The 25,544-nt window shown below is 39.6% G+C and overlaps 1 protein-coding gene across 4 annotated transcripts in view; it reads right to left on the bottom strand.

Moving 5' to 3' along the window:
• STAM (signal transducing adaptor molecule) overlaps nt 1–25,282 on the bottom strand; it is a 29,524-nt gene extending 4,242 nt beyond the window's left edge. Inside the window, exons 1-11 of one of the 4 annotated variants that reach the window (XM_061585932.1) lie at nt 24,847–25,282; nt 18,475–18,559; nt 15,166–15,241; nt 14,929–15,024; nt 13,764–13,910; nt 10,688–10,778; nt 10,155–10,347; nt 8,133–8,227; nt 5,732–5,820; nt 565–652; nt 81–135 (exon numbers count right to left, since the gene is read on the bottom strand). In XM_061585932.1, the coding sequence (XP_061441916.1) occupies nt 81–135; nt 565–652; nt 5,732–5,820; nt 8,133–8,227; nt 10,155–10,347; nt 10,688–10,778; nt 13,764–13,910; nt 14,929–15,024; nt 15,166–15,241; nt 18,475–18,559; nt 24,847–24,886 (1,055 nt within the window). In that variant the 5' untranslated portion in view covers nt 24,887–25,282. Of the gene's footprint in view, nt 1–80; nt 136–564; nt 653–5,731; nt 5,821–8,132; nt 8,228–10,154; nt 10,348–10,687; nt 10,779–13,763; nt 13,911–14,928; nt 15,025–15,165; nt 15,242–18,474; nt 18,561–24,438; nt 24,802–24,846 lie in introns of those variants that run through there. The other 3 variants (XM_061585933.1, XM_061585934.1, XM_061585935.1) reach the window with 3 other exon arrangements.
• Nucleotides 25,283–25,544: the final 262 nt, after the last annotated feature.

Here is a 25,544-nt window from a genome sequence, read left to right as displayed (position 1 = left end):
AATAAAACACCTAAGTTGGTAAAACAAAGCAACTGCTGCTTTAAGACATCAAGTGTTTCTCTACTGATATTTGTCCTTACCTGTCAATGTCTTCTAGCTTTTCATCAATGAGAGGTCCCATTTGATGGCACATTGCTAAAAACAAAATTTAAGCAGACCTACTGTAAATTACAATTATTTCTAAAATGAAAATGAAACAAACTAGCTATGAAAATTTGGAACATAGGAAGCTGCCTTATACAGAGTCAGAACATTGGTCCAAGTAGCTCAGCGCTGTCAACACTGACTGGCAGAAGCTCTATAGTGTGTTTCAGATATGGATCTCTTCCAGCCCTATCTGGAGATGTTGGGGACTGAACTTAGAACATTCTGCATGCAGTGAGCTGGGGCCCTTCCCTTATATGAGAGGTGCAGAATTATGTGAGATGAGATACAACTCTCCATAAAACAAGTAAGATGGCTAAGATCATCCAGCATAGTATTTTAGAGCAATGACAGAGGTTACCACCTCATAGTTTTTGCAGACAGCTGCCTCATCTCCTGCAGGGAGAAAGGAAAGCTTACCTTCAAGATGGATCAGCTCCGGGAGGTCTGGCTGATCGTCAGTTGGATCTGCACTTTGCAACATTTGTAACAGTTGGTCCATTTTATCCTACAATATAACACACATTATTGATTTGGATCTAGATCTATGAGCAGTCCCTAGTTTATGTTCCAAATAACTACTTTAGGCACTCCCAATGACTTGAGCACATCTAATGACTTTTTCCTTTCCCCCCACCATGCCATATCAGAAACTGCTTTTAAAGAGAGTACTTCATTCTAAAAGTTGTTTGACATACAATTTGCAAAGCACTGCTGACTGAGAAATAAGTTTCTCAGACGGGCAACTTGTATGCACAAGGAACTATTTATGCTATTCTTTGAATCTCTGGATGCAGCTGAAGTGTTAAAATAGTTCTATGAAAAAATCTTCACTAGCATCCACAAAGTTTATTTACTGTGAATTTTCTACTCTACAATAGGAATAGTGCCAGCATTAACAATATATTCTACAAGCAGGTTTGACAATACCAATGTTTTCTCGTGCCAATTTCTTGTTAATAACAATGTCCTTTATTTGAAAAGCATTATCTAATAGATACAACGTGGACTTTTCAACTAACATAAAAATGTACTGCAATCACTAACACAAGTAATTTAAAATTATACATATCTCAAAATCTATCAACATAGTTAAATAATTACAACTATGGTTGTCACCCAATCGAAGAAATATTGGCTGGCTGACTTTGGTCATTTAATTCATTAAATCAGCAAAACACTTGCATAAAAATATAGTTCTGAAGAAAAGACACTTCATATGTTGTACTTTTGTTGAAACAAGCATTCCCTCTTCTAAGATGCTACCTCCATTCACAGTTTTTATAAGTCCTTATGATAAATGAATAATAAATCTGTGGGTCGGTTAAATGGCGACCTGTCTAAACCAAAAGATTTTAAATTGATTAGTCAACGAAAAAACAGTAACAATAGAAATAGCATGCTCTGAAATCTGCAGTTCTATTAACTAATATGATTTTAGTAACTTTTCATATATATTTCAATATACAACTAAATAATAAAAAAGCCCTCACAATTGTACAAAAAGTCCCCAGTGACTATATCCGTCACATAAGCTATTTTACTTTGTAAGGATCTTTAAAGTAGAATGCTACCCATTGACATTAGTTATACTAGCATGACTACCACCTAGTGGTGCAACTGCAAATAAATATTTCTGATAGAAATATCCTAGGGCAGGGTTTCTCAAACAGTGGGCTGCAATTCACCAGAGGGCCTCGGCCACTTCCAGGTGGACCTCAGTGCCACAGCCTGACCAGGATCTCCTCACTGCCTACTCCAACCCCTACAAGGTCTTTTAGTTGGAGCAATGGCAGCACGAGCAACTCCAGGCACGCTAAGTAAAAGTGGCTAGGGAGACAGAGACAGTTCATGGGAAGAGGAAGGAAGGTCTCCCTCCTCTGAGGGGAAAGAGCCAGAGGAGATGTTGAAGGAAATTAGAAAGATAAAAGGTTAATATTTGTTTTTAATAATAATGAACAAGCAAACAAGGAATGGAAATGAGAAAGAATGGGAGAACAAATTACAGAAGATGGGTAAAAATACTTTAAGACATATGTGGGGGGTTAGAAGGGAAACATATAAAAGAAAAAGCCTTCTCCTCTTAAGGACTCTGGACCAGCAAATTTCATCTAAAATGGGGAGACTACCACAATACCTCCAGATAAATGTCTACACTTAGTCTGAGCAAACCTGATCTATGGAACTCCTTGCCACAAGGAAAATGCTATGGCCAAGAATTTAGCAATTTCCAAAAATGGATTAGATATCAGCAGAAAATGATGTCAGTTTATTTATTTATTACCGTATATTCTGGCGTATAAGACGACTTTTTAACCCAGGAAAATCTTCTCAAAAGTCGGGGGTCGTCTTATACGCCGGGTGCTGAAAAAGAGCGGGAAAATTAAGTAAAAAAAAAAGCTGCAGCGGGAGTGCAAGCAGTCGCAGCCGCCGTCCAGAGAGACCATTGCGGCGAGGAAGGCAACGCAGCGAGGCTCAAGAAGTTACTGCCGTGAGGAGGAAAGCCTCGGCAGAGCCTGAGACAAATTGACTCGAAACGGCCAGATACAGGAGGGAGAAGCCACAAAAGGCTCCCGGGGAGAACTTGGGCAAACGGGGGGTAACGGCGGGAGCTGCAGCCGCAAGCTCCCGCTGGGAATAGAGAGAACTGCAGCCGCGGTCTCTCTGATGGCCGTTAGATGAAAAACAGGAAAAATTAGCGACCCGGGTCAGGAAGAATCCCCCCCCCAAGGGAGTTCCCCAGGAATAACAACAACGTTAGAAACAAGACAGAGGGAAGGGAAAAAACTTGGTAAACGCACAAGTAACAAATCCTCCACACCCTGTCAGACAAATACACACAAAATACACACAGAGACTTAGCTAAGCTACGCTATAGGATCTCAATCTTGTTCGTACGAAGGCAAGAAGTCTTGACTTCAAAGACATTCTTGCCTTCGCACGATAGGCTTTGTATACAACAACCAGCCAATCGCCGGTAGGGTACATCGCTTGCATGTCATAAGCAGGGGTAGTCTTATACGGCGAGTATATCCCAAACTCTACATTTTAACTGGAAAAGTTGGGGGTCGTCTTATACGCCCAGTCGCCTCATACGCTGGAATATACGGTATTTGATTTGTGTCCCACCCTTCCTCCCAGCAGGAGCCCAGGGCGGCAAACAAAAGCACTAAAAACACTTTAAAACATCATAAAAACAGACTTTAAAATACATTAAAACAAAACAACTTTAAAAACATTTTTTTAAAGCTTTGAAGACAACTTTAAAAAAAGGTTAAAAATATCATTTTTAAAAAAAAAGGTTTAAAACCGTATTAAAAAGCAATTCCAACACAGAAGCAGACTGGGATAAGGTCTCAACTTAAAACGCTTGTTGAAAGAGGAAGGTGTTCAATAGGCGCCAAAAAGATAACAGAGATGTCACCTGTCTAATATTTAAGGGTAGGGAGTTCCACAGGATAGGTGCCGCCACACTAAAGGTCCATTTCCTATGTTGACCTCTTGATGAGATGGTATCTGCAGGAGGCCCTCACCTACAGAGCGCAGTGATCGACTGGGTATATAAGGGATAAGTTGGTCTTTCAGGTATCCTGGTCCCAAGCTGTATAGGGCTTTGTACACCAAGACTAGAACCTTGAACTTGGCCTGGTAGCAAATGGGCAGCCAGTGCAATTCTTTCAGCAGTGGGGTGACAGGTCGGCGATAACCTGCCCCAGTGAGCAGTCTCGCTGCCGCATTTTGCACCAGCTGCAGCTTCCAGACCAACCTCAAGGGCAGCCCCACATAGAGCGCATTACAGTAATTCAGCCTGGAGGTTAGTTGCCAGATGATTATGCCAAACTTCTCCTTCACTTTGTTACTTGCTCTGCACCACCATTTTGTGAATGGAGGTTATTGGTAATTTTCAGCCATCTCGAGTGGGGTCTGGGAATAGAAAGTTTGAGAACTCCTGATCTAGGTTCTGATATTAAGGCAGCATGAGGCAACCACTTTGCTGAATGCGAGCAGATCTGGGTCTGGTCAGTGTCTAGATGGATGACCACCTGGGAACCATATATACACCACTTTGGCTTCCATGACAGAAGAGTCAGGATACAGATGTAAGAAAATACTGAAAGTACACAAATGAAACTCAAAAAGGCTGGCATAAAGTGCTATGTAGATCACAGCCATTCAGTTCCTATAACGAACTTATAAACCAGATGGCAGAAGAAGCTGAGCCTTAAGCCATTTTAATATTATTATTATTTTACAAAAACACCAAGTCAGGTGTTTAGCATGCAATATTTGGTGGTCTTCGTTAAGAAATGTTTGTTTTATTCATCAACTAAAGCCATACTGAAGGTGTGGGTTTTTTTAAAAAAAACATGCAGAAATGTAGACATTAACTGTTAAAAGGTATAATCTTCCCTATTTGTACTTAACAGTGCAATCCTGTGCATGTCTTCTTGGAGGCAAGTCCCACCATATTCAATGGGACTTGTTGTCATGCCCCCCTCAGAGGACTCATCCGAGGAGGAAAAGGAATGGGAGACTGCAGACCCAGGAGAGGGGACAAGCAGGGAGACAGCCCAGGGCCCTTTGCCAGACCAGGGACAAGCCCATGAGGGAGCCGACCTGTCAGAGTAAGGAAGCGACCAGGAGGCTGCCCCTTCCCCAGCAGAGAGAAGACACCAACAGGCGTTGCAGCAACGAAGGCAATCAGCATGATTAAGGAGCAGGAGAGCTCGCAAGAACACAGGCTGATTGTAAGCACCTGGGCCAGCACTCAGAGTATAAAAGACTGGAAGGAAAGGGAGACTCCTTGCTAGAGTCAACGTAAAGCCTTGCTGCAGACATTACTCCTGCTCTCCTGTCGACCCGTACCCTTGGACTCTGCCCTGCCTGACTGGAATCTCTTGGTTTATGGACATTGGACTACCTTAAGGACTCGACTCTTTGCATTCCCCTTCAGCACTTCCGAAACAGTAACATGCTGCCTGGCAAATTTATGGTCTAGCCTGCGGCTGGTATCTGTTAATTAGCTGCTCGCCTCTGTGAATCCCCATGTTTGACGCTTGTTCACTATTAACTATGTTAAATATTTCAAGTAATAGTGGGTTGTATCCAACTAAGTTCTATTCAGAGTACTCCACAGAAATCAATGGACCTAAGTTAGTCATGTCCATTAATTTCAATGGGTCTACTATGACTAAATCTGGATACAGCTCAGGAGGACTGGATACTGTACACAGGAAAAATCAGAACTAGACAGTCCAGACACTGATATAGATTATCTCTTCAAGTTAGATATGAGTTAGGGCAAATACTGAAAAAAGTTACCAAGGGGGAAAAAAAGTGAAAATGAAGATAGGCAAGAAAGCCATTATATTCCACTTCAAAATAAAAAATAATTGAAGAGATGTATACTTAAATTCAAAAGCTATTATGAAAATCATATCACATTTAAAAACTAAAGAAAGCATTCTTTTGAGCTTTACTTTCTTAGCATTTGCATAAGCTGAAAGGATGCTTTCAAGTCTCAAGCTGAAAGGTTTTATAAACTGAATAATATAGTCTTTACTGATGTCTGCATTTTTGTACATACTTCATCGATATAAACTGGTTCAGGCTCTGGTTCAATTGTTTCAACTTGAACTTCATCACTAAATTGCACTGTTTTCTTCTCGGCTTTCACTGTAAAAATATAAGTTGACGGAATATTGAACAACAATGCGAAGTTTTATAATGAAAAAAATGTGATTAAGGCATTCCGTTTATAATATATGATGTAAAGATATTTGGTCTCAATATATTTTTGTGGACAAGAACTAGCATCCATCACCAAGCAGAAGGTACTTCTGTTTGCACACAGCTGCAGGAATAAAATTTATTTCTGAAAGCAGCCTCTTATGGTGCCACACTGAAAGGACCCCAAACCTTGGGAGGATGCTGGATGGGACCTTTATGCATGAGCAGAGCAATCACTCACACTGATCTGGATTCCAGTCTATAGGTTTTTGTCTGCAGGTGTCTGTTGTTTTTAACCAATAAAGATAATCATCACCACCACCATCACATTTGCAGAGCACTTTCAAGTATTCACAGCACTTCACATGCATTATTATAAATCGTTGCAACAATCCCATAAGGTTAAGTCAGCATCACTATCCCCTACGTCGCAGATGGGGAAACAGGCTGAGAGAGAACTTGTGTAAGGCCAACGAGTGCATGTCTGAGGCAAGATTTGAACCCGAGACTTCCCAATTCTTTGCTGTTAGCTACTATGCTAATTTTGAAGGTTTCAATAACTGAAATCTTCCAATCGGGGAAAAAATGAAAGGATAGTTTTCAAAAGCATGTTTCATTTATAGATGTACAATGCTAAAATTACATGCAGTACTGCCTCAACCCATATTTAGAATTAAACAAACCAAAGTAGAATACCCACCTAACACACGCGTCAATAAAGCCAATGGAGAAAAAGAAAAGATTGAAGATAAAATGGATCATCTTCACATATGTTTAGACATTCATGCTTTGTTCATATTATACTCAGAATGGGAAAGACTTATGTTATTTCGGATATTAAGATATTCTGACTTGCTTTTTATTCAAACATCTACTGACCCTGCGCTAAAATGACAAAAACATCTAAATCATAAGAACCTGAATAAAATATTTAGAACATATTTTGGAGCTGTTCTAGAAAACAATTAAAATGTGAAGTTTATATTTTTAATAATATTTTACCCTAATATCTTTGAAAAGAAAATATTTTAAACAAATAAAATGTCCTCAAGCAAAACAAAAAGGCTACTTTCTCTGCTTTAGACTCTGGTGAAAAGTTCTAGTGAGATAAATCAGTTTGCTCCAAGGAACACTCTGCCATCAGGTGTAGTGATGGCCACTTATTTAGATGGCTTTAAAAGGGGATTAGGTAAAACTGTTGTAGTATAGGTTATTAACCATAATAGTTTAAAAAATAGCACTACCAGATCTGGAGACAGTGGACTTCTAAATATTAGCTGCTTAAGGACAAAAAGTGGGAGAGGGCTGTTGCCTGCATGCCCTGCTGCATTCTTCCTGGAAGAATCTGACTGGCCACTGAAAGCTGGATGCTGAACTAAAATGGATTCTTCATAAAACCCAGCAGAACCTTTCTTATGTTGGTTAGGCATGACTGGCCTTTGGACTGGGTCTTGCAGATTACACACACCCTCTCCCATATCATAATGGAATCAAAGGAATGACAGAAGGATGGACCTCTCACGTTAATTCCAGTGGAAAACCTTCCTGACTCTGCAAGATGGTACAGAGGATCAGAGCAATCCCACATTCAAATAAATGAAAGATTTCCATGCTTTGATGTTGCACATTAGCTGGGGATCAGTGAAGGAAATAGGTACTATCTAATCTTACCCAGGGCATAATCCTGGAGATAACAGGCATCCTCTTTGCCTATCTGCATTTGAAACATTATTCCAAGTTACACAGAGAAGGGTAATAAGCTTTCTATTACATGAGTTAGCTTCAGGACTCTCACAGGAATAGTTCTTTTAAGAGAAGGGCTCTCTCATATTGCCTACTGAAATTGTGGAAGGTTCCTGTCAAATAATAAAGTCAACAATTAAAGAAATAACCATTAAGTCCATTCGTAAAATGATCTCATCTATGTGAAGGGTGCAAAATAGCAACAAGAAAAAAGGAGGGAAAGAAATACCAAAATGCTATAAACAAATTTATTTCTTGAATAAGCCCAATGAGTTTCGGTCTCTCCTGTATTCAGCCCTCGTCAGGGGATGAAATTAAAACTGTCTGTAAATATCTTTAATAGCAAAAACATTTAAGTCAAGAAATAAATTTGTTTACAGCTTTTAGGGATTTTTTTCTCCTCCTTGTTTCTGCAAAATAGCAACACCAGAATTTATGGACTTGCATTTCATTTATTTGGCTTTAATATACTACAAGCAGAGCATATTTTTCTATGCGAACGTTACATTACTCACTCATTTCTGGTTCAGCAGTAAGATCAGCAGTTACAAAATTAGAAGGAAATAATCCTGTCCCTTGATGAGTTTCACCTTTCCACCAGTTTGGATCACTGTACATTAGAAAGAAAAGAATTTGATAGTTCTGTTTAGAATGTGAGAATAAAGTTCATTGGTCAAAAGCATTAGCACATTTCCATCTCTCTCCCACCATGAAGCACAGATTTTGAGAGTTCCTTTGACTATTATAGCAGCCACTTCAGGTGAATATGGCCTTTAATTTTTGTTTTGGTTCATTAAAATGTGAACAGTAAAGCAGTACAGGATATATTCATGAGGGAACAACAACACAGAGACCACAATCCAGGGAACTACATGACTTCATTCTGTGAACGGCTTCAAAGAATGGCTCCCAACTCTCACTACATAGAATGTCCTGTTGAAACTCATGGTTGTTTCAGAAGACAGTCCATAGAGTGATTGTTTAAAAGTAAGAGAGGCGAAAAAAAACATAGCGTACCTAACATAGCTCTTTGGATTGTGGTCTCAAGAGTAAAAATAAGATTATATATATTTGTAAAGATTTAAGACAATTTCAGGGAGCACGGCTTTCAAATTTCCTGTACAAGCCATAGTAGACAAAGTACTTCAAAGAATACTTACTAAAGAAATTACTATATTTCTCTTATTTTAAGAAAAATGAAAAGACAGATGACATCGGCCACTAAAGTGTATCAAACTATATGCAGATACATGGGGGGAAGTTAAACAACAAACTGGATCCAATGCAGATAATTTTAAGCATACTCTCAGAGACAAATTATTATCAAGAACTCAGATACTGACCTGCCAATGATTTCAGATGGGATTTAATCCTGCCTAACTTTATCCAGATTGTGAAAATACTACTTACTATGCATATTAAAAGTTTCTGAAGGATGTCATCTTTGTATTTTCAATTGGTTTGCATTGCACTACTTTGAAAAACTAAAAAAAAAGCCACTTGCTTTTCTATAACTGGGCCACAAACTCTAGTTTTTAAATGGAATTGTGGCTTCTGTCATCCCGTGGTCATTCAATGTTGCCTCACCAGGCAGTACCAGAAAAAAGAAATAACATCTATTTACATGTAATATTGAGCTATTAATAAAGTTTTTCCTAAGTAACAAAGATGGAAACATAATGGGCTTCTAGAATAAGTAACTGGATGACATGATTCAATGGATTAAGTACTAGGAGAGCTCTCTATTATTTGCAGACAAGAGAAACTATAGAACAATTTACTTTGCTACAATTTCAGTATTTATATTAACTCTTACAATAGAAGTTCAGTTACCAATACAATCTGAACTGCTATCAAGAATTATTGTTCTTAAGTAATCAATGTCCATGTACACTAATGTATTCTCAATTATGAACCCAGGATTGCACTAGGATAGTCAGTGAACTTTCATGATTAGAGCAAATAGAAAAACCTACACTTAGGTTTATATAAAACCATCGAAGAGTTTTGTGGAACCTTAAAGACTAACAAATTTATTATGGCATAACCTTTTGTGGACATAAGCAATTATATACAATTACTTTCTGAAGGCTCATGAAGCCACCACTTTTCTGAAGCTAAGCAGGTTTGGATCTGCTCAGTGTCTGAGAACCATGAACCATGAAGGAAGAAAGGCCAGATACAAAGTGAATAAACCATGCCTTGTGCAAATGGAAGTGTGCATCAGGATTTGTTTTCCTTACCCAAGGATTTTGCCCCAAGTCAGAAAAAGTCTTTCTGTAAGCTTTCCATTCATGGAATGGCACATCTAGATCCAGTCCATTGTATTTAAGGTATAAAATCCCTGGGTATACTTTCTCAATGGAGTAAGCATACAGAAAGAGCGTCAAGAATTACGCTGCAATCCTGTAGAGTTGACAGTTTAGAAGAGCTACTATTGTAAATGGAGATTGTAAACTGTGATTTGTAGCTTCACGATTCCATCTGCCCCAAACATCTACTTTGCAAATTTTATTTTTGGACTCCAGCAGAGTTACCTGTCATCAAGCACAGTGATAAGTTCTCCAGCTTTAAATGTTAATTCATTATCTTCAGCAGCTTCAAAGTCATAAATAGCCCGAACCTTTCGGCCCTCATGCTTGTGATTTGTTAAGAGGCTTGAGGTGCTTGGATAAAGACTGGAAAGCGGTGTTTGTTGTTGTCTTTGTTCCTTAAGTGACAATTCAATGGCTGAAAAAAAAATCCAATTTAAGCGTAAGCAAAACAAGTTACAGATCTCCTCCATAAATTAAAGTTCAATCCTGTAGTAGTTCCTTGCACAATACATGGTGTCTATTTTTTTCTTAAAAGGTTGTGAAAGTACTCATACGAGAGAAATCTACGGAACATCATGGGAGGACATGCTGGGGGCTGCAGAGAGTAGGAAGAATCGGCTAAAATCACCTCCCCCTCCGGTGTGTATCTGTATTGGACTTGTGCCCTTCTGTTCACAGAATGTGGATCCAGACCTTTGAAGAGTCCCAATTATGAACTTTGGTCATTTCAGAATTCTGATCAAGCAACAACCTACCTTTAGCTAGGTCCTCCTCTTCCTTTTTGTTTGCTACTATTCCAGGATCTTTAGCTACTAGAGCTGGGCTTGCTTTTGCTTGTTCTGCAGCCTTATAGAAGAAGAGAGGATGAAAGTTACTTGAAATTTCAATGAAATATATTAAATCCAGCATTTGTAGCCATCTCAGTGATATGTTAATAAAAAATCAGCCAATTCTTAATCATCTTTGTCCTCTATAAATCATGTGGTGCCATGGGAAAGGGAAACACTAACCATTTAAGGGTTAATCTGGCTGTAATGATTAGTGCTTACCTAAGAGCATGCACACAAAAAATCCTCAAAATGAGCCACATAACTCATGTTACATCTGAATTGACTAGAAATCGTTAGTGAATTACTGTTACAGTATTTGCTTGACAGGTGTTAGCACATTTTGAGAATGATCAGTTAATTAGTGAGATTTTAGATCTCCATTAGCAAGATGGCATTTGCTGGCATAAGCATTAGGACAGGGAATGAGGAACCTCTGGCCTGTGACCCATAGGGCTTCACCATCTGGCTCACCAGCCTTTGCCTTGGTCCTTCTCACTATCTCCTTGGTCTCTTTTTCCCCATTAAGCTGTAATCTCTGATCAGCTAAGAAGTAGAGAGGGAAAATCATGGAAAAGTTTAAACATCTCCTCACTGCACTGCTCAGCTGATTGTGGAGATTACAACTCAACAGTGGGGAAGAGGGAGCTGGCTGAATTTCTGTGCAGCATGGTGAAAAAGGGACTCCCTATTCTGCAAAGGAGCCAAATGATCTGTATGTTGTGTGTGCATTGCATGTGTGTATGCATATGAATATATGTATGGTCTCCTCTTGTTTAGACTACTGCAATGCGCTCTACGTGGGGTTACCCTTGAAAACGGTCCGGAAATTACAGCTGGTGCAGAACGCAGCGGCACGTTTGATTAAGAACAGTCGCCGCTGTGATCATATCACTCCGGTGTTAATCGATCTACACTAGCTACCAGTTGCTTACCGGACCCAATTCAAGGTGTTGGTATTGACCTTTAAAGCCCTATACGGTTTTGGCCCAGTTTATCTGAAGGAGCGCCTCCAGCATCACCAATTATGCCGCCTGACGAGATCATCTACGCAAAACCTCCTCTCGGTCCCACCAGCTAAAATCGCTAGGCTGGTGCGGACCAGAGAGAGGGCATTTTCGATTGTGGCTCCCACCCTCTGGAATTCCCTACCTCTTGACCTTCGCCATGCCCCCTCCCTGATAAGTTTTCGCCGGGCCTTAAAGACCTGGCTCTTCAGACAGGCCTACAGGATTTCTGGGGTGGATTAACCTTTATGCTGCTGTTAACTGGAAGGGTGTTTTTAGATAATTATTGACTGTGATTGTTGGTTTTTATTGTATTTTAATGTGTTAATGTACGTCGCCTAGAGTGACCGTTAATTCGGCCAGATAGGCGACTCAAAAATAAAATATTATTATTATTATTATTGTTGTGTATGGAGGCACGAAAGTACGATGGCTCCACCCACTGCCATGTCTGGCCCCACCCATTTTTGTTTTGGCCATGCCCACAGCTGGCATGCAGACCTGGAGGTCTTACTGGAAGGAAATGAGGACCTCACACTGAAAAGGGTTCCTCATTCCATGAAGATACAATCCTATCCATGTTTATCTAGAAGTCAGTCACATTCAGCTCAGTACAGGATCGCAGCCTTAATAAAGCCCTAATGAAGTTTGTTTGTTTGATTTATATCCCACCCTTCCTCCCAGTAGCAGCCCGAAGTGGCAAGTTAAAAGTTAAAGTGCATGGATATATTTATGTCCCAATTCCGGGAACATACTGTGTACTAACTGCAGTTTAACATCTTCAGGTGAAACTAAAGCATTGTTGCATATCCAAAGTAATCCAAGAACACTTTCTTATTCAGATTCTCAATGATGGTTTCTACAAACAACATACATCTCTGGCTCTATACTCTGGGATGGCACTTCACCTGCAAGAAACAATTCCTACCATACTGGGGAATTATTTATTTATTTATTAAATTTATATCCTACTATTCCTCCCAAAGGTGCCCATCAATGCCTTCCTGCTCCAGAAAAGCACAACTTGGGGAGTGAAAGGCAAAAGACTGACTACCATCATGTTAAAACAGTCTGATCCAATGATTTTTTTGTGCATATGAGAGAAGTAACATGCATGTATGACTTCCCCATTAACTTCAGTTGAGGAGTTAACTGGGTAGGTAACTTGTGGTCCTCCAGACACCATTGTCTATGCTAGCTGAACTAGAGGCCAAGAACATTTGAGGGCCACAAATTCCTCACCCCTGATTTATGCACAGTTGTGCCCCTGCCATCAAAATAAGGAAAACTTGTACTGGTAGGGTGCTTCAACTACATTGATCACTTTCAGATATCTAGATTGGAGCCATGTTCACATTATGACTTAAAATGAGCTTGGAAGCCACTAGGATATTCTTCATAAACGTAAGCCGTCTTCATCATGAACTATTCATAAATTAAGGCCATATGCACTTTGGGAATCATGTTGCCACCCATGTATTAAATTAGGGGTTAGGTTTTATTATTATTGGTTGAGATTTTAATATTTTAATGGAACTATATGTTTTAATTTTGTACGTCACCCAGAGTGGCTGGATTGCCAGCCAGATGGGTGACTAATAAATTTAATAAATATATAAATAAATAAATAATTGATCTCCAGCCTACTTTAGTGAAAGCTTTGGCATATCCAAGATAGTGCACATAAATTAAGACTGTAATCTAGCAAACCCATTTTGTCACACAAAAGGGCATGCAGCCTCTCCCCTAACATCTGGATTACCACCAAGTAGATATGGCATTATAAGGAGCTGCTTCAGAAGATGAACATTTTAAAATGTGGAAGAGATAAGCTTCATAGAACACAATGACCCAGTTATGCATTTCCCTGAATAGTGTCATGAGAAAAAAAAAACAACCACAACTATATTCAGGTAGCAGAACAGGGGACTAATAATCTGTAGGCCTTCTTGATATTATATCTCACATTAACCAGTTTTTGCTTATTAGCACTTTACCTGTGAACCAATAACTGGAAACATAACACCTTGCTCCTTAAGATTCTTTATCATAGCAGATATCAGACTAAGTTGGGGATCGTTCTTGAATTCATCTGTCCATTCCACCATGAGTGCTTTTAATTTTTCACAAACTTTTGGATGACCCTGTAAAAAGGATAAAGATCATACGTTTTATGAAGATGTTTGTTTAATATTTATAAGCTGCCATTCTGGGCCATGTTCGCCCAATGTGGCAAATAAAAGTATAAATATAAAATATAAGTTCCGGAGTCACAGCAATAAAACTAGGTTAGGTCCAGTCCATGTTAATAGTACTTGGGTCCCACTGAAATCAGTTTTATGGAACTTATAATGACTAACTTTTCACACTATTTCAGTGGAACTTAAGTGGAACTATTTATCCTTGAGAAGCAACACAAATTATTTGCTATGTTTGTTCATATCAACCACAAATCACCCCCATCTTAAATCATTCAGAGCTGCTTTAAATTTCTATTTCTTAGAGCCCCCAAGAGAAGTCAGTCCTGGGATACACATTCAAGCCAGCAGGTTTAAGAAAGTTCAAAAAGATTCCCATTTAAGGGCACACTTCAAACCAGCTCTAAAATGGCTCAAAGTTCCCAAAGCACAGGTGTTGCTTCCTTCCCTACAACTTGTTGCGAGTCCTCTTACTCTTAATCCTCACAAAATGCCATCTAAGCACTGGATCCAAATGATAAGAACAAAGAGAAATGTCCTGACAACTATGACATTCTGTTCTCTGGAAGACCACCCAAACCCACCCAAAATTAGTTTGGACTGGCATCTGACAACAAGAGGTTAAATCAGCAAGAGGAAGGTTATTCTGATTATCCTCAGACAGAGGAAATGTTACAGAGCGTGGCCGCTCTAAAGCAATAATGAAGAGTCCTGTGGTACCTTAAAGTCAACAAATTTATCATGGCATAAGCTTTGGTGGACCACAGTCCATTTAATCATAATGTGCTAGCCACTGCGGTGCCACAACATACTGCTTGTTTTGGGAGCAACTAACAGGGCTATCCCTCTAGAAACTGTTATAGTTCATTTAACCAATATTTCCATGACCCATTAAAACCACTGCCCAACTACATTTTACCTACTTCAGTATTCAATTAAACTGAAATAACCAACTTTAAAATACCTTATTCAGCACGTTGCTTACTTCACTAGCAAAATCTCTTGAACATACTTCTAAATGAAATATTTTACCACAATTTGAGACACATGCTCCTAAAAGCTGGAGAGAGAGAGAGAGAGAGAGAGAGAGAGAGAGAGAGAGAGAGAGAGAGAGAAAATGAATTAGAAATAAATTATTTTATACTAGAACATGAAAATTATTAAACAAAGTTCTTTTTTAAGAACTTAAAAGGCCACATACAGTGAGTGCTTGCATAGCAACATGAGGATCCTTGTGGTTCACTCTCTTCATAATAGACCGAAGACAATCTTTAGGTCTAATAAATAAGATAAACAGTTTTTAAAATATATTGACATAAGCCACAAAAATTCATTAGAATGAAAGAAAGTATACACACATGAAAGCCGATTAATAACAGACTTCTGAATGAGCTACTTGGGAGGTAGCAAAAGCCTCTTTTACAATCTAGCAGTTAAAGAAATTTTCTTTTAAAATGACTGTTGCACTCCAACAAATGTCATATCTCAGTAATAGGGTAACACGCTCTGTTTTGCCTGTTCTCCAGTAGCAAAAGCCCCTCTGCCACACCCCTAGCTCAATTACCCTCTTCCAGAAGGGCTTTTGCTGTTGTTTCCTTAAATTAGAGTTTAAGGAAGGATGGGTGGATTTTCTCCTTTCAGAAGCACCAGTGAGCTCACATCTCCTGTAAGAGTTCAATGAAAAAGACAGTGATAATCCCTGGGGCAGGGATTGGTTGGTGGCAACCACAAATAATGATCAGCTAGTGAGTTAAGCCAAAATTTGTGGACTTCACCTCAGTCCATCCCCCCATGGCATCTGGGTTTTGTAGCATTACTTTGCAAAGCAAATACTTCAATTTTCTCTAGGAAAGATGAACAGTTGGATTCTGTTAATCCCTTTTAGAACTTGGAAAGATTTGCCAGAACCTGGAGTTTCTATATTCTCAGAACACAAGTGTACTGCCTATTAAACACTGTGATAAGCACAAGATCAGTTTTCTATTGACTCAACTTCTACAAAAAAGCAGAAAAGCTTTTGAGCGACACCAAACTCAAATAGAAGAATGAATAAACTTAAAATTCAGATAGCAAAGTTGGATGCAGATGCCAATGTTCTAGTCCCTTCATATGACCAAAGCTTTAGCCCTTTCAAATAGTGGCCAGTTTACAGAGGTTTCAACATCTGAGACGGTACAAGTCATTGTAGTAGATCAGAAGCTAACAGATAGCATTAGTGTAGGTCAGAGTATAACTCATTAACGCCAAGAGACATTTTAAATATGAAATACTGTAAACAGATATTGCATTTCTTGAAATACAGAGAGACAATTATGTGTAACTGCTATGTTTTAGTATGCATCAGGATGGTAAATGTGGCACATCTTCACATAATAGAATTTGCCTTTTCAAAAGACTGCAGTGAGGAAACAGATTTTAGTTGTTTTCATATAATAGTGACTAATGTGAAAAACAGAAGAACATTTAGATTCCTGTTTAAGAGATTACATTGTTTATTTTAAATGTTCATGATTTTTCTGTGTGTATTCACGATTTCATTTCAATATCAAGTACCAATACCTAACTACATAAAGGAAGCTGCAGTTTAAGTTACACTGCAGCTTTGAGTAATCTGTATTTGGTGGTGTCTGTTTTACAAACCACTGCTTCATACTTAACACTACTAAGTATAGAAAATGCTGCCACGTAGCATGGTCATTTCACACTACAAAATTGTGAACTTGTCTTATTCTTAAGAGCAACTGCTATCAAGTTTTCTATTAAATAAAGGAAAAACATTTCTTGCTATTCAGTTGCATTTATTAACTCATAGGTGAATAAATGCCATTAAACAGAAAAATCCTTCAACAACAAAATCTTTACCAATATAATCATGATCTGTTAAGGTAGCACTGAAAAACTGGCATTTATGGTGATACATTAATTAAAATATATGTTCTATTCCATAAGCAACACATTTTTCACATTCTTCCAGCTGGTAACTGGTCAAGTTAGTTAGTTAAGACATTAGTTCATTAGTTATACAAGTAATACAATCACACAACAAATTTAAAGGCCTTATTTAAAGAGGTTCTCAGATTATCAGCTCATGAGTGACTACATTTTTATACACTGGAAGATTCCTTATAGGTGTTTGACTCTAAAAGACAACCTAAAACTATATCAAATGAGATACACTATCATGCTGAAGATAAAGATTATTCATGAAGTGAAAGGACTGGAAGGGACAAGATAGGATCCTTTTGGTTGTGGATCCTCATCATTATGAATCAATCCCTAAATTAAGAGAGAATCCATCTCATATCAATATTCATCCTGCTTCTCCATGCCCAGATTGATTGACACTGCTCAAATTATAGTCGCTAAGCAGAAGTAAACAATATATTGAATACTTGCAGATGAGGAAAAGTTGATAATTATTGGCTGAAGGGAAGTTATCCAGATTAGAAGTAATGTGTTCTTCCGCTAAAACTCCACAAAGTAAGACTATAGCGCAGCATTTAGGAGTGAAATTAAACAAATGGATCTTAATTGTCAGTATTTGTTTCTTTGAATAATCCAAGCACTATACTTACAATATTATTTTCATCAAAGTAATGTATCTCCAAAGTAGTTAAGAAGAAATGTTGATTGATCATGCTACACTAGAACAGTTCAGCTAACTGTACTAATCTAATAGATTATAAAAAATTAACTTAATCATTAACATTTTAAATGAATGTCATCCATATCAACTGTACTGGGACAGATGTTTAAATATGACTTACAATTTTATGTTAAGTTATGGAAGTTATATAGAAGGCTAGTCCAAATTAAAATAGAAAATGACAGTTGCATGCCTGTCCAGATTACACCTGCAGTTAGACTTGAATAGAGATAGTAACTTCAGGCAAATCCATGGGTATGGGAATGCTAAACTGGACTTCTGAACTTTTTGCCTTTAAAAACAGAAGATCCCTATGCTGCATTAAAATCTGCTTTTGAAAGCCCCCTTAGTTTCAAAAGTGGTTTTCCAAACAGTATAGAAGGGTGCTTTTCAACAAGTATCTATAGGATTGCTCTAGTTGTATAATTCTTTGGATCTTGACCACAAATGAGATGTTGAGAATTAATTTAAGCCAATTTAATCATGTGAATAAAGATGGGCTTGAGTTTGGTCCCAAACATTTTGTTTATATACTACTAAATATGAGAATGCAGTAAAAAAAATTAAAACCAAGTTATAAAGTAAAGTGAAATGGCAGAACAAAATGACTACACTCTTATACATTGGTAAAAAGGACGGGAAAATGAGTTCATAAATTATATTAATCAACCACAAGTAGTTCTGCTGAAAGGACTCTCCAAACTTTCTGTGCCTTTCAAAAACACCAAGTCTATGAATGCATTGTGCATAACTTGATGGTTTTTAGTTCTTCCAGCAGGTGCCATGCACTTTGGTATTATATTTCTATTTCTGATCCTTCCAAATAAAAAAATGAAGAGTTTCAAACAAGAAGTGCACACTTACCCAGTTCGTGACTGTCCAACTTTATCACAAATATCTAAGATGAGCCCCCAGTCTTCAGCAGTATTCATTTCACTGGTTGCTTTTTCTAAAGACACAAAAATACTTGGAATGAACTTTAGCACAAAGGTGAAAATTCAAGATCAACTTTGCATAGAAATGCCTCTAAACTGGTACAGTCATCGTACTTTTAATTAATTACGTTGACACATTCTTATATGTAGAACAAATGTACCACTGTATCAAACTTAGGTTGAAACAAAGTAATATATGAACTCTTTAAGAAAACATTACACACTTCTTGTTCTAACAGTGTGAACATGGTCAATAGAGGCATCTCATTACTCAAGACAATAGCACATTGGCTCGTCAAGTCAACACACTTCTGCTGCAGCCTCTCCAGTAGATCCTGCAAGCCAATAATAATAATAATCTACTCTATTGTGTACTTCCTTGATCTTTGCCTTGAAATGTAGCTCGCAGCTTCATCTCTGACCTGCAAGATTACAGTCAGACCCAAAAGTGGGGCTGGGGAGAGGTCACACTGTCTTTCAGTACTCAACAATTGTGGAGAACCATTTCATGTTTGAGCAATAGTAATGTGATTTTTCAATTTAATATCCCATTTTAAAAAACAAACGAACCCTGTTTTGAACATGTTCTCTAAAGCAGGGCAGGCAATTTAAGGCCTATAGGTTTTGTTGGCCTCTTGGCTCCCCCCCCATCTCCCACTGACTGAGTGTTAATGGAGGATAACAGTATCAAAGGCTACTAGCCATGATGGCTATGCTCTCCCTCCATAGTTGGAGGCAGTATGCTTCTGAGCATCAGTTGCTGGAAACCGTGGGCGGGGGGAGTGCTCTAGCGCTCAGGTGTTGCTTGTGGACTTCCCATGGGCATCCATTTGGCCACCGTGAGAACAGGATGCTGGACTAGATGGGCCACTGGCCTGATCCAGCAGGCTCTTCTTATGTTCTTATCTGTCACTTTCACATCCAAAGTTCATCGGTTGTCCATAAGACAGACGTTATCACCATTTAAGTTAACACATATTCAACCACATCTCTTATTTCTCTCAACCAGGGCTATTGGCAAAAAGCAGCAATTCCATCTTTACACTTTGGAAGTCTCCAGATTTTTAAACCATCAAGATTATAATTCTGCTATAAATCTGCTAGGAATTCAGCCTCATATTATTGAAACTAACAATAAAGCATTAATTTCTGACTTACAAAAGTATAACAATTACATTAAAAAGGAACAAACTCCGCCCACAGACTAATGATCTAAACCAGAGATGGGCAGACTCCAGGCTTATTGGTTCTATTTTGCTTTTCTACTACAACCCTAAGATCTACAAATCAGTGGCAGGTTCAAAAGTGAGATCTGAAAAGCAGGATGTCTTTGAACCTTGAAATTGGTTTTCAGTACCAAAACTGAACTCCCAAATTTTTCATACAAAGACCAATCCTTTCTTCATTTCAGCTGCCTAATTTAGGTGGGAAAAGTCATTTTGTTGTTACAATTAAATAACTGAGAATCAGAAATCCTTGCCAATCTACAGCACTGTAGATCTACCAGTAGAACCTGATCTACTTTCTGCCCACTTTTGAACTGTATTTATTTCACTGACCTAAAACAAGAAATCTCATTAAACAGTATACAAATACAAATAGCAGTCTACAAATGGGAAGAAAGCAAGGGGCAATCTATGCCTGCTTCTGCACTGCCACCATTCTAGTGCCCTTTCAGTTAAAAGAATTACTGTACAAGACAGCCATACTGAAATTACAGAACACTTCTCTTCAAGCTCTTCTGTGGAATTTACTCTCAATAAGTGATCTCAGGAACACAACCTACAGTGTTACTTCTTAAATACTTAAACAAGTTTCATGCAAGATGCAGCCTAGTATTATGACTGTTTACTCTGAAGCAAGTCCCACCATGTTTGATGGGACACACGTAAAGCTTGCATATTCAGTTGCAATCCAAGTTTTGACAGCACTGTGGTTACCCTGTATAAATTTTTGAACACATTCACTGTGTTCACAGCAGGGCTGTGGAGTCGGAGTGTTGGAGTCGGAAGCAATTTTGGGTGGAGTTGGAGTTGGTAGAAATGTACCGACTCCAACTCCGGCTTCAAAATAAATTCTGATTGACAAATTTTTAAAAATATAAATTCAAAATGTCAAAGAAGCTTCCCATGAAGTCAGCTGTAGTTGAGCATTTCACCATAACGCAAGATGGAAAACATTTTGTGTGTCAGTGTATGACACAGGACCCAGATGAAGACAAATGCTGTGATACCAAAATCAGCGCATATTCAGGCAGAGATAAAAATGCTCCTATGAGAGCTTCCAATTTAAAATGACATTTACAGCCCTTTCCAGGGCTGTGGAGCTAGAAGCAATTCTGAGTGGAGTCGGAGTCGGACAGTAGAAAAATAGAGGAGTCGGAGTCGAAGGTTTGGCGTACCAACTCCACAGCCCTGGTTCACAGGGAACACTAAACCATGGTGGAGATTAGTCTCATTTTCAAAGTACGCCAGCTTGTTGTCTTATATGAACCAGAATCCTGACAAGTTAATTAAACAAACCACCTTCATAATGCCAAATTTTTGAAACTTACCAGTTTGTCATAAACCAAGATTTCTGATTTGTGTAACACAACCACCCAACATTCTATGACAGTGAATCTCTGTGGAAAGAGAGGAGAGGGGGGAAGCATGCAGACCCAATGCTTTGCTTGGACTCACTGCAGCTCATCCATGTAGCACTAAACTGGGGGGAGAGACTAGATTGGCCAGTGGGCCAAATCCTTATCTCCCCCAATCCCGCAGACCAAGTTAGATGTGTGGAAAGGGCCAGCTACCTGTCAATGACCTGATGCCACAATGATGTCAAGTGCCCTGTGTTTGCCATATGGTTTGAAATTAAACAAAGGCATAGAGCTTTGCCAGCTTCAGTGATCAGCTGACTGCTGTGCACAGGGCTTTGCAAGCACCGCAGATCAATTGCAAAACCCTTTTCAGCCTAGCTGCATCTTTACTTGCCCTAAACGTGACATCATACAAGATGTCAGGTGTACGGCAGGTCAGCATGGATTAGCCACAATGGCCTCATAGGCCAAATGGGGAGGCATGGGGAGCCTAATTAGGATTGCGTGCCACAGGTTCCTTGCTGTTGCACCAAACAATGGTTTAGTGCAGCCGTAGGCATTCTGATTTCTGCTGAGCTCATGTTCCCTTGGGGGTAATCTGTTGGGGGCCACAGAACATGGGTGGGCAGAGCCAAAGATTAGTGGAACCAAACAGAAAAGTGTTCTGGATAAGCTAATGTAGAATAAATATTGTCCTGCTTCAGTTTTTACCATGGTTACCTCAGATCAGATTTTCCAAACCTAGGCAGGTCTATTCAGAAGTAAGCCCTGCTGTGTTGATTGGGTTACTCTCAAATACATAGGCGTAGGACTTTTGTTTGTTTTTTGGAACCACAGACCAGTACCATTACCGTTCTGGAAAACAAGTGGAAATAACTCGTTTTTTACTTTAGTGTGCTATCCATACACATGGGTACAGCAAAAGCCCACCAATTTGTTCAAAAATAGCTGGGACAATGAATCCTCTTTCCGAAGGCATACCACCAGGAACAAAGGACTTTAAAAATCAATTTATCAAATAAAATACTGCCCTTCCATTTTTTGCCTAAAATGACATAAAACTAGGGGTAAACATTTTCAAAAGCGAAGGAAAATAGAAAGGAAATGAACTGGGAACAAGGAACTCTGAAAGGGTGGAAGAACAGGGTAGCTTCAGGAAGCAATAGGGGACACATAAAATGAGGTTGGGGGCATTTAGAATTATTTGTGAACACAACCATTTTGAAATTTTCTTTTTACAAAAAATATTGAGGCTAAACATAATTGAAAGAGATTCATTACATCAATAAAATGACAAATTGTTAAAGAAACCCACTATGTGCCAACTTCCTATAAGCTCTTATAAAAGGAGGCATGTTTTAGCAAGTAATATTTCTTCTTCTACCTTAAATTCAAACATTACCAAAGCGAGCAGGACAACATCTTTAATGAGCTGTATCAGATATACAAACCATATCAAGTTTATTTTATGGTAACACACAATTCTATATTATTCTATATATTTTAATTCCATGACAACCCAACATAAGAATGATCTCTATCGTACCTTATTTCTGAGCTTCCCTGGAGTATCTGGATGACCACTGGGACTAAGTCGCTTCCGACTCATGGCAACCCTATGAATAGGGTTTTCACAGATAAGCAGTATTCAGAGGTGGTTTACCATTGCCTTCCTCTGAGGCTGAGAGGCAGTGACTGGCCCAAGGTCACCCAGTGAGCTTCATGGCTATGTAGGGATTCGAACCCTGGTCTCCCAGGTCATAGTCCAACACTCTAACCCAGCCTTTCCCAACCAGTGTGCCTCCAGATGTTGTTGGACCACAATCCCCATCTTTCCTGACCATTGGCAATGCTGGCTGAGGCTGATGGGAGTTGTGGTCCAACAACATCTGGAGGCACACTGGTTGGGAAAGGCTGCTCTAACCACTATGCCACACTGGCTCTCAGATGACCACTACTAGGACTAATTAGGATACTCTTCCCACCCATATTCCGAGATTGGCAGGTCTCAAAGCCTTCTCAAACCCATTCATTCCTTTACCCAGGTTCTCTTTACTGTGGGAGAGGCAAACATACAAATGTGGAAATTTCAGTTATTTGAACATGAGCTCCCCTGACCTAGGCACGTAGATCTTCCCCTGTGCATGTGTGGGCAGAGGGAGGTCAGGAGAGGCAGTGAAGTGACTATATGAGCCTGCACACACCCAAGACCTGTTCCTAATCCTTCCCCAAGGAAATCCTGATACAAAAATAACATCTGAATACAGGGTGGGTGGGTGTTCAGCTATCCAGAGGCCCCTCTCTTTGGTGCAACAGAACAAGGAAGTTCTCATTTTCTGAACATACTACACTCACTCTCTTTGTAAACAATAGTTTCCCTGGATTTTTCCATCTAGAGATTTTAGCACAAAGGCTGCATTTTGTATTCATACTTTGTTTCAGCTCCTTTCACGCTATCCCATATTAACAGGTGTGCCCTTGTGACAAACATCCACACGTTTCTATGAATCATTGATGACTCTGTGCATAAATACTGAAGTCAGCTAGTCATGGGCCAAAGGAATTTCAATTTAGGCCTCACAACAATCTTTCCTTCAAAAGCTCTGTTGTCAGCAAACGACCACAGCCAAAACCTCTGCCTTCCTACATATTACACAGCCCCTTCCAACATATGAATGCCATCAGAGTCAAGTTCTGTGTGTAGGACTGACTCTTTCTATCCCAAGCATTTGGACCCTATGTTCCCATCATTCGCTTACCAAAAAGAAGAGCTCTTTTAAAAGTAAACAAGCCAAATTTGAACAGGTAACAATTTAGAGTATGTGACTCACTATATAAGTTTCCAACAATGAAGTGTCATGGAGGAAGGATCATACCATGCAGATCATAACATAATGATCATTTGTACATGCGTGTGGGGAGGCAGTTAGCAACATACATCTGCCACAGATGCAACCCTATGCATTTAGAAAGATCGCACATTAGGATCATCATGAGGAGATAACGATTTTATAACTCACAAGAAGGGTGGAATATAATTTTAATAAATAAATAGCAAATAAATGAAGAACTTCAATAAGGCTGCTTACAACAACGATTACAAACTGGCAAACCGCTAGAACTGGAAGCCAAACAAAGTAGTTTCTGGATAGGCGGTCAAGAGAAATTACTGACAGAGGGGGAAAAAGATACACAGAAAGAACAAGAACAACCAAGTAAGCAACTTCTTCTTTCAATAAATCTAACTTGTTAATATACTTAACTTTGGACTAGTCAGTCTCTGGCTCTTGCTCTTTCCAACTAACCTACCTTGTAAGGTTGTTGCAACAATAAAAAGAGAACAGCCCACCCTACCCTGAGCTCTTGGGAGGATGTTTTACAAAAGGTGAAAATAAAGAAGGGGAGACCTCATTGGCCCCTTAGTAGCGTACAGTTTTAAAAGCGAAGAATAAAAGAAACGCGATGCAAAGTACACGACGTGTTTCATAGCTACGCCCCACCCCACCTAACATATGGTAAAGACAGAGAATTACGAAGGGGAGACAGGGCACTAATGTATCTGGGGGGGGCGGAAAGAGAGGGGTGAACCCTATGAGGGGATAGAAGGGTAGCCAGTACCCTAACCCTAATCACAACAATTTGAGGATGGGGTTGGTGGAGAGAAAATCTGTGGGTCGGGCCCAGACTGAGATGATTCCGGGCCTCCTTCCTACTCACCCACATCCTGGTCGAAGGGGTTGCTGGTGAAGAGCGGCATATTTCCGGGGGGTTGAACAGCCACCAGCAACGGATAAGAAGGGTAAGTTTCTCCCGCCCCTTCGGTGGGGGGGGGGGATAACAACAAACAGCAACAAACGGCTCCGCACAGGGAGTGACGGACAGAGCGAGGGCTCGCGACAGCTTAAGCTCCGCCCCCCGCTCGCTCTCACCCTTCTTCCTCCTCCTCCTCCTCCTCTGCCGTCTCCCTCTCTCACTCTATCTCTATCTTCCCCCTCTTGAGTCTCCACAGTCACAGCCGCCACTGGAGCCGGCCTCGCAGTGCATGCCGGGGAGGAAGTAAAAAAAAAAAAAAACCAAAGAGGTGTCTTTCGCGCTGCCTGATGACGAGATCCGCGCGGGGGATTCTTCGCAGGAGAGACTGGGAAAGAGAGGTGTTTCTTCATTTCCAAACCCTTGTAGCTCCTTCACGTTACTAGCCTGGGTTATATACAGTATGTATGTGTAAAAAAAAAGAAGGAAGCCCCTTTAGGCGCGGTTTAGGAAGGTACTGTGACCCTTCCAATGAGGTCTCCTAGTCATAGACGGATGCCTGACGGGACGCTGAGCCTGAACTGTGGAAGAAAAAAGTAGGACCCGCAGCAAAAAGTGCTCCTCCTGTTCGACTTTTCAGCCAAGCCAACCCAACCCGATTTCGG

This window comes from Rhineura floridana, chromosome 10, assembly GCF_030035675.1.
Source record: "Rhineura floridana isolate rRhiFlo1 chromosome 10, rRhiFlo1.hap2, whole genome shotgun sequence".
Classification (NCBI taxonomy): Eukaryota; Metazoa; Chordata; class Lepidosauria; order Squamata; family Rhineuridae; genus Rhineura; species Rhineura floridana.
Note: the sequence above shows the minus strand (reverse complement) of the source record. Positions and strands in the feature narration are given on the sequence as shown.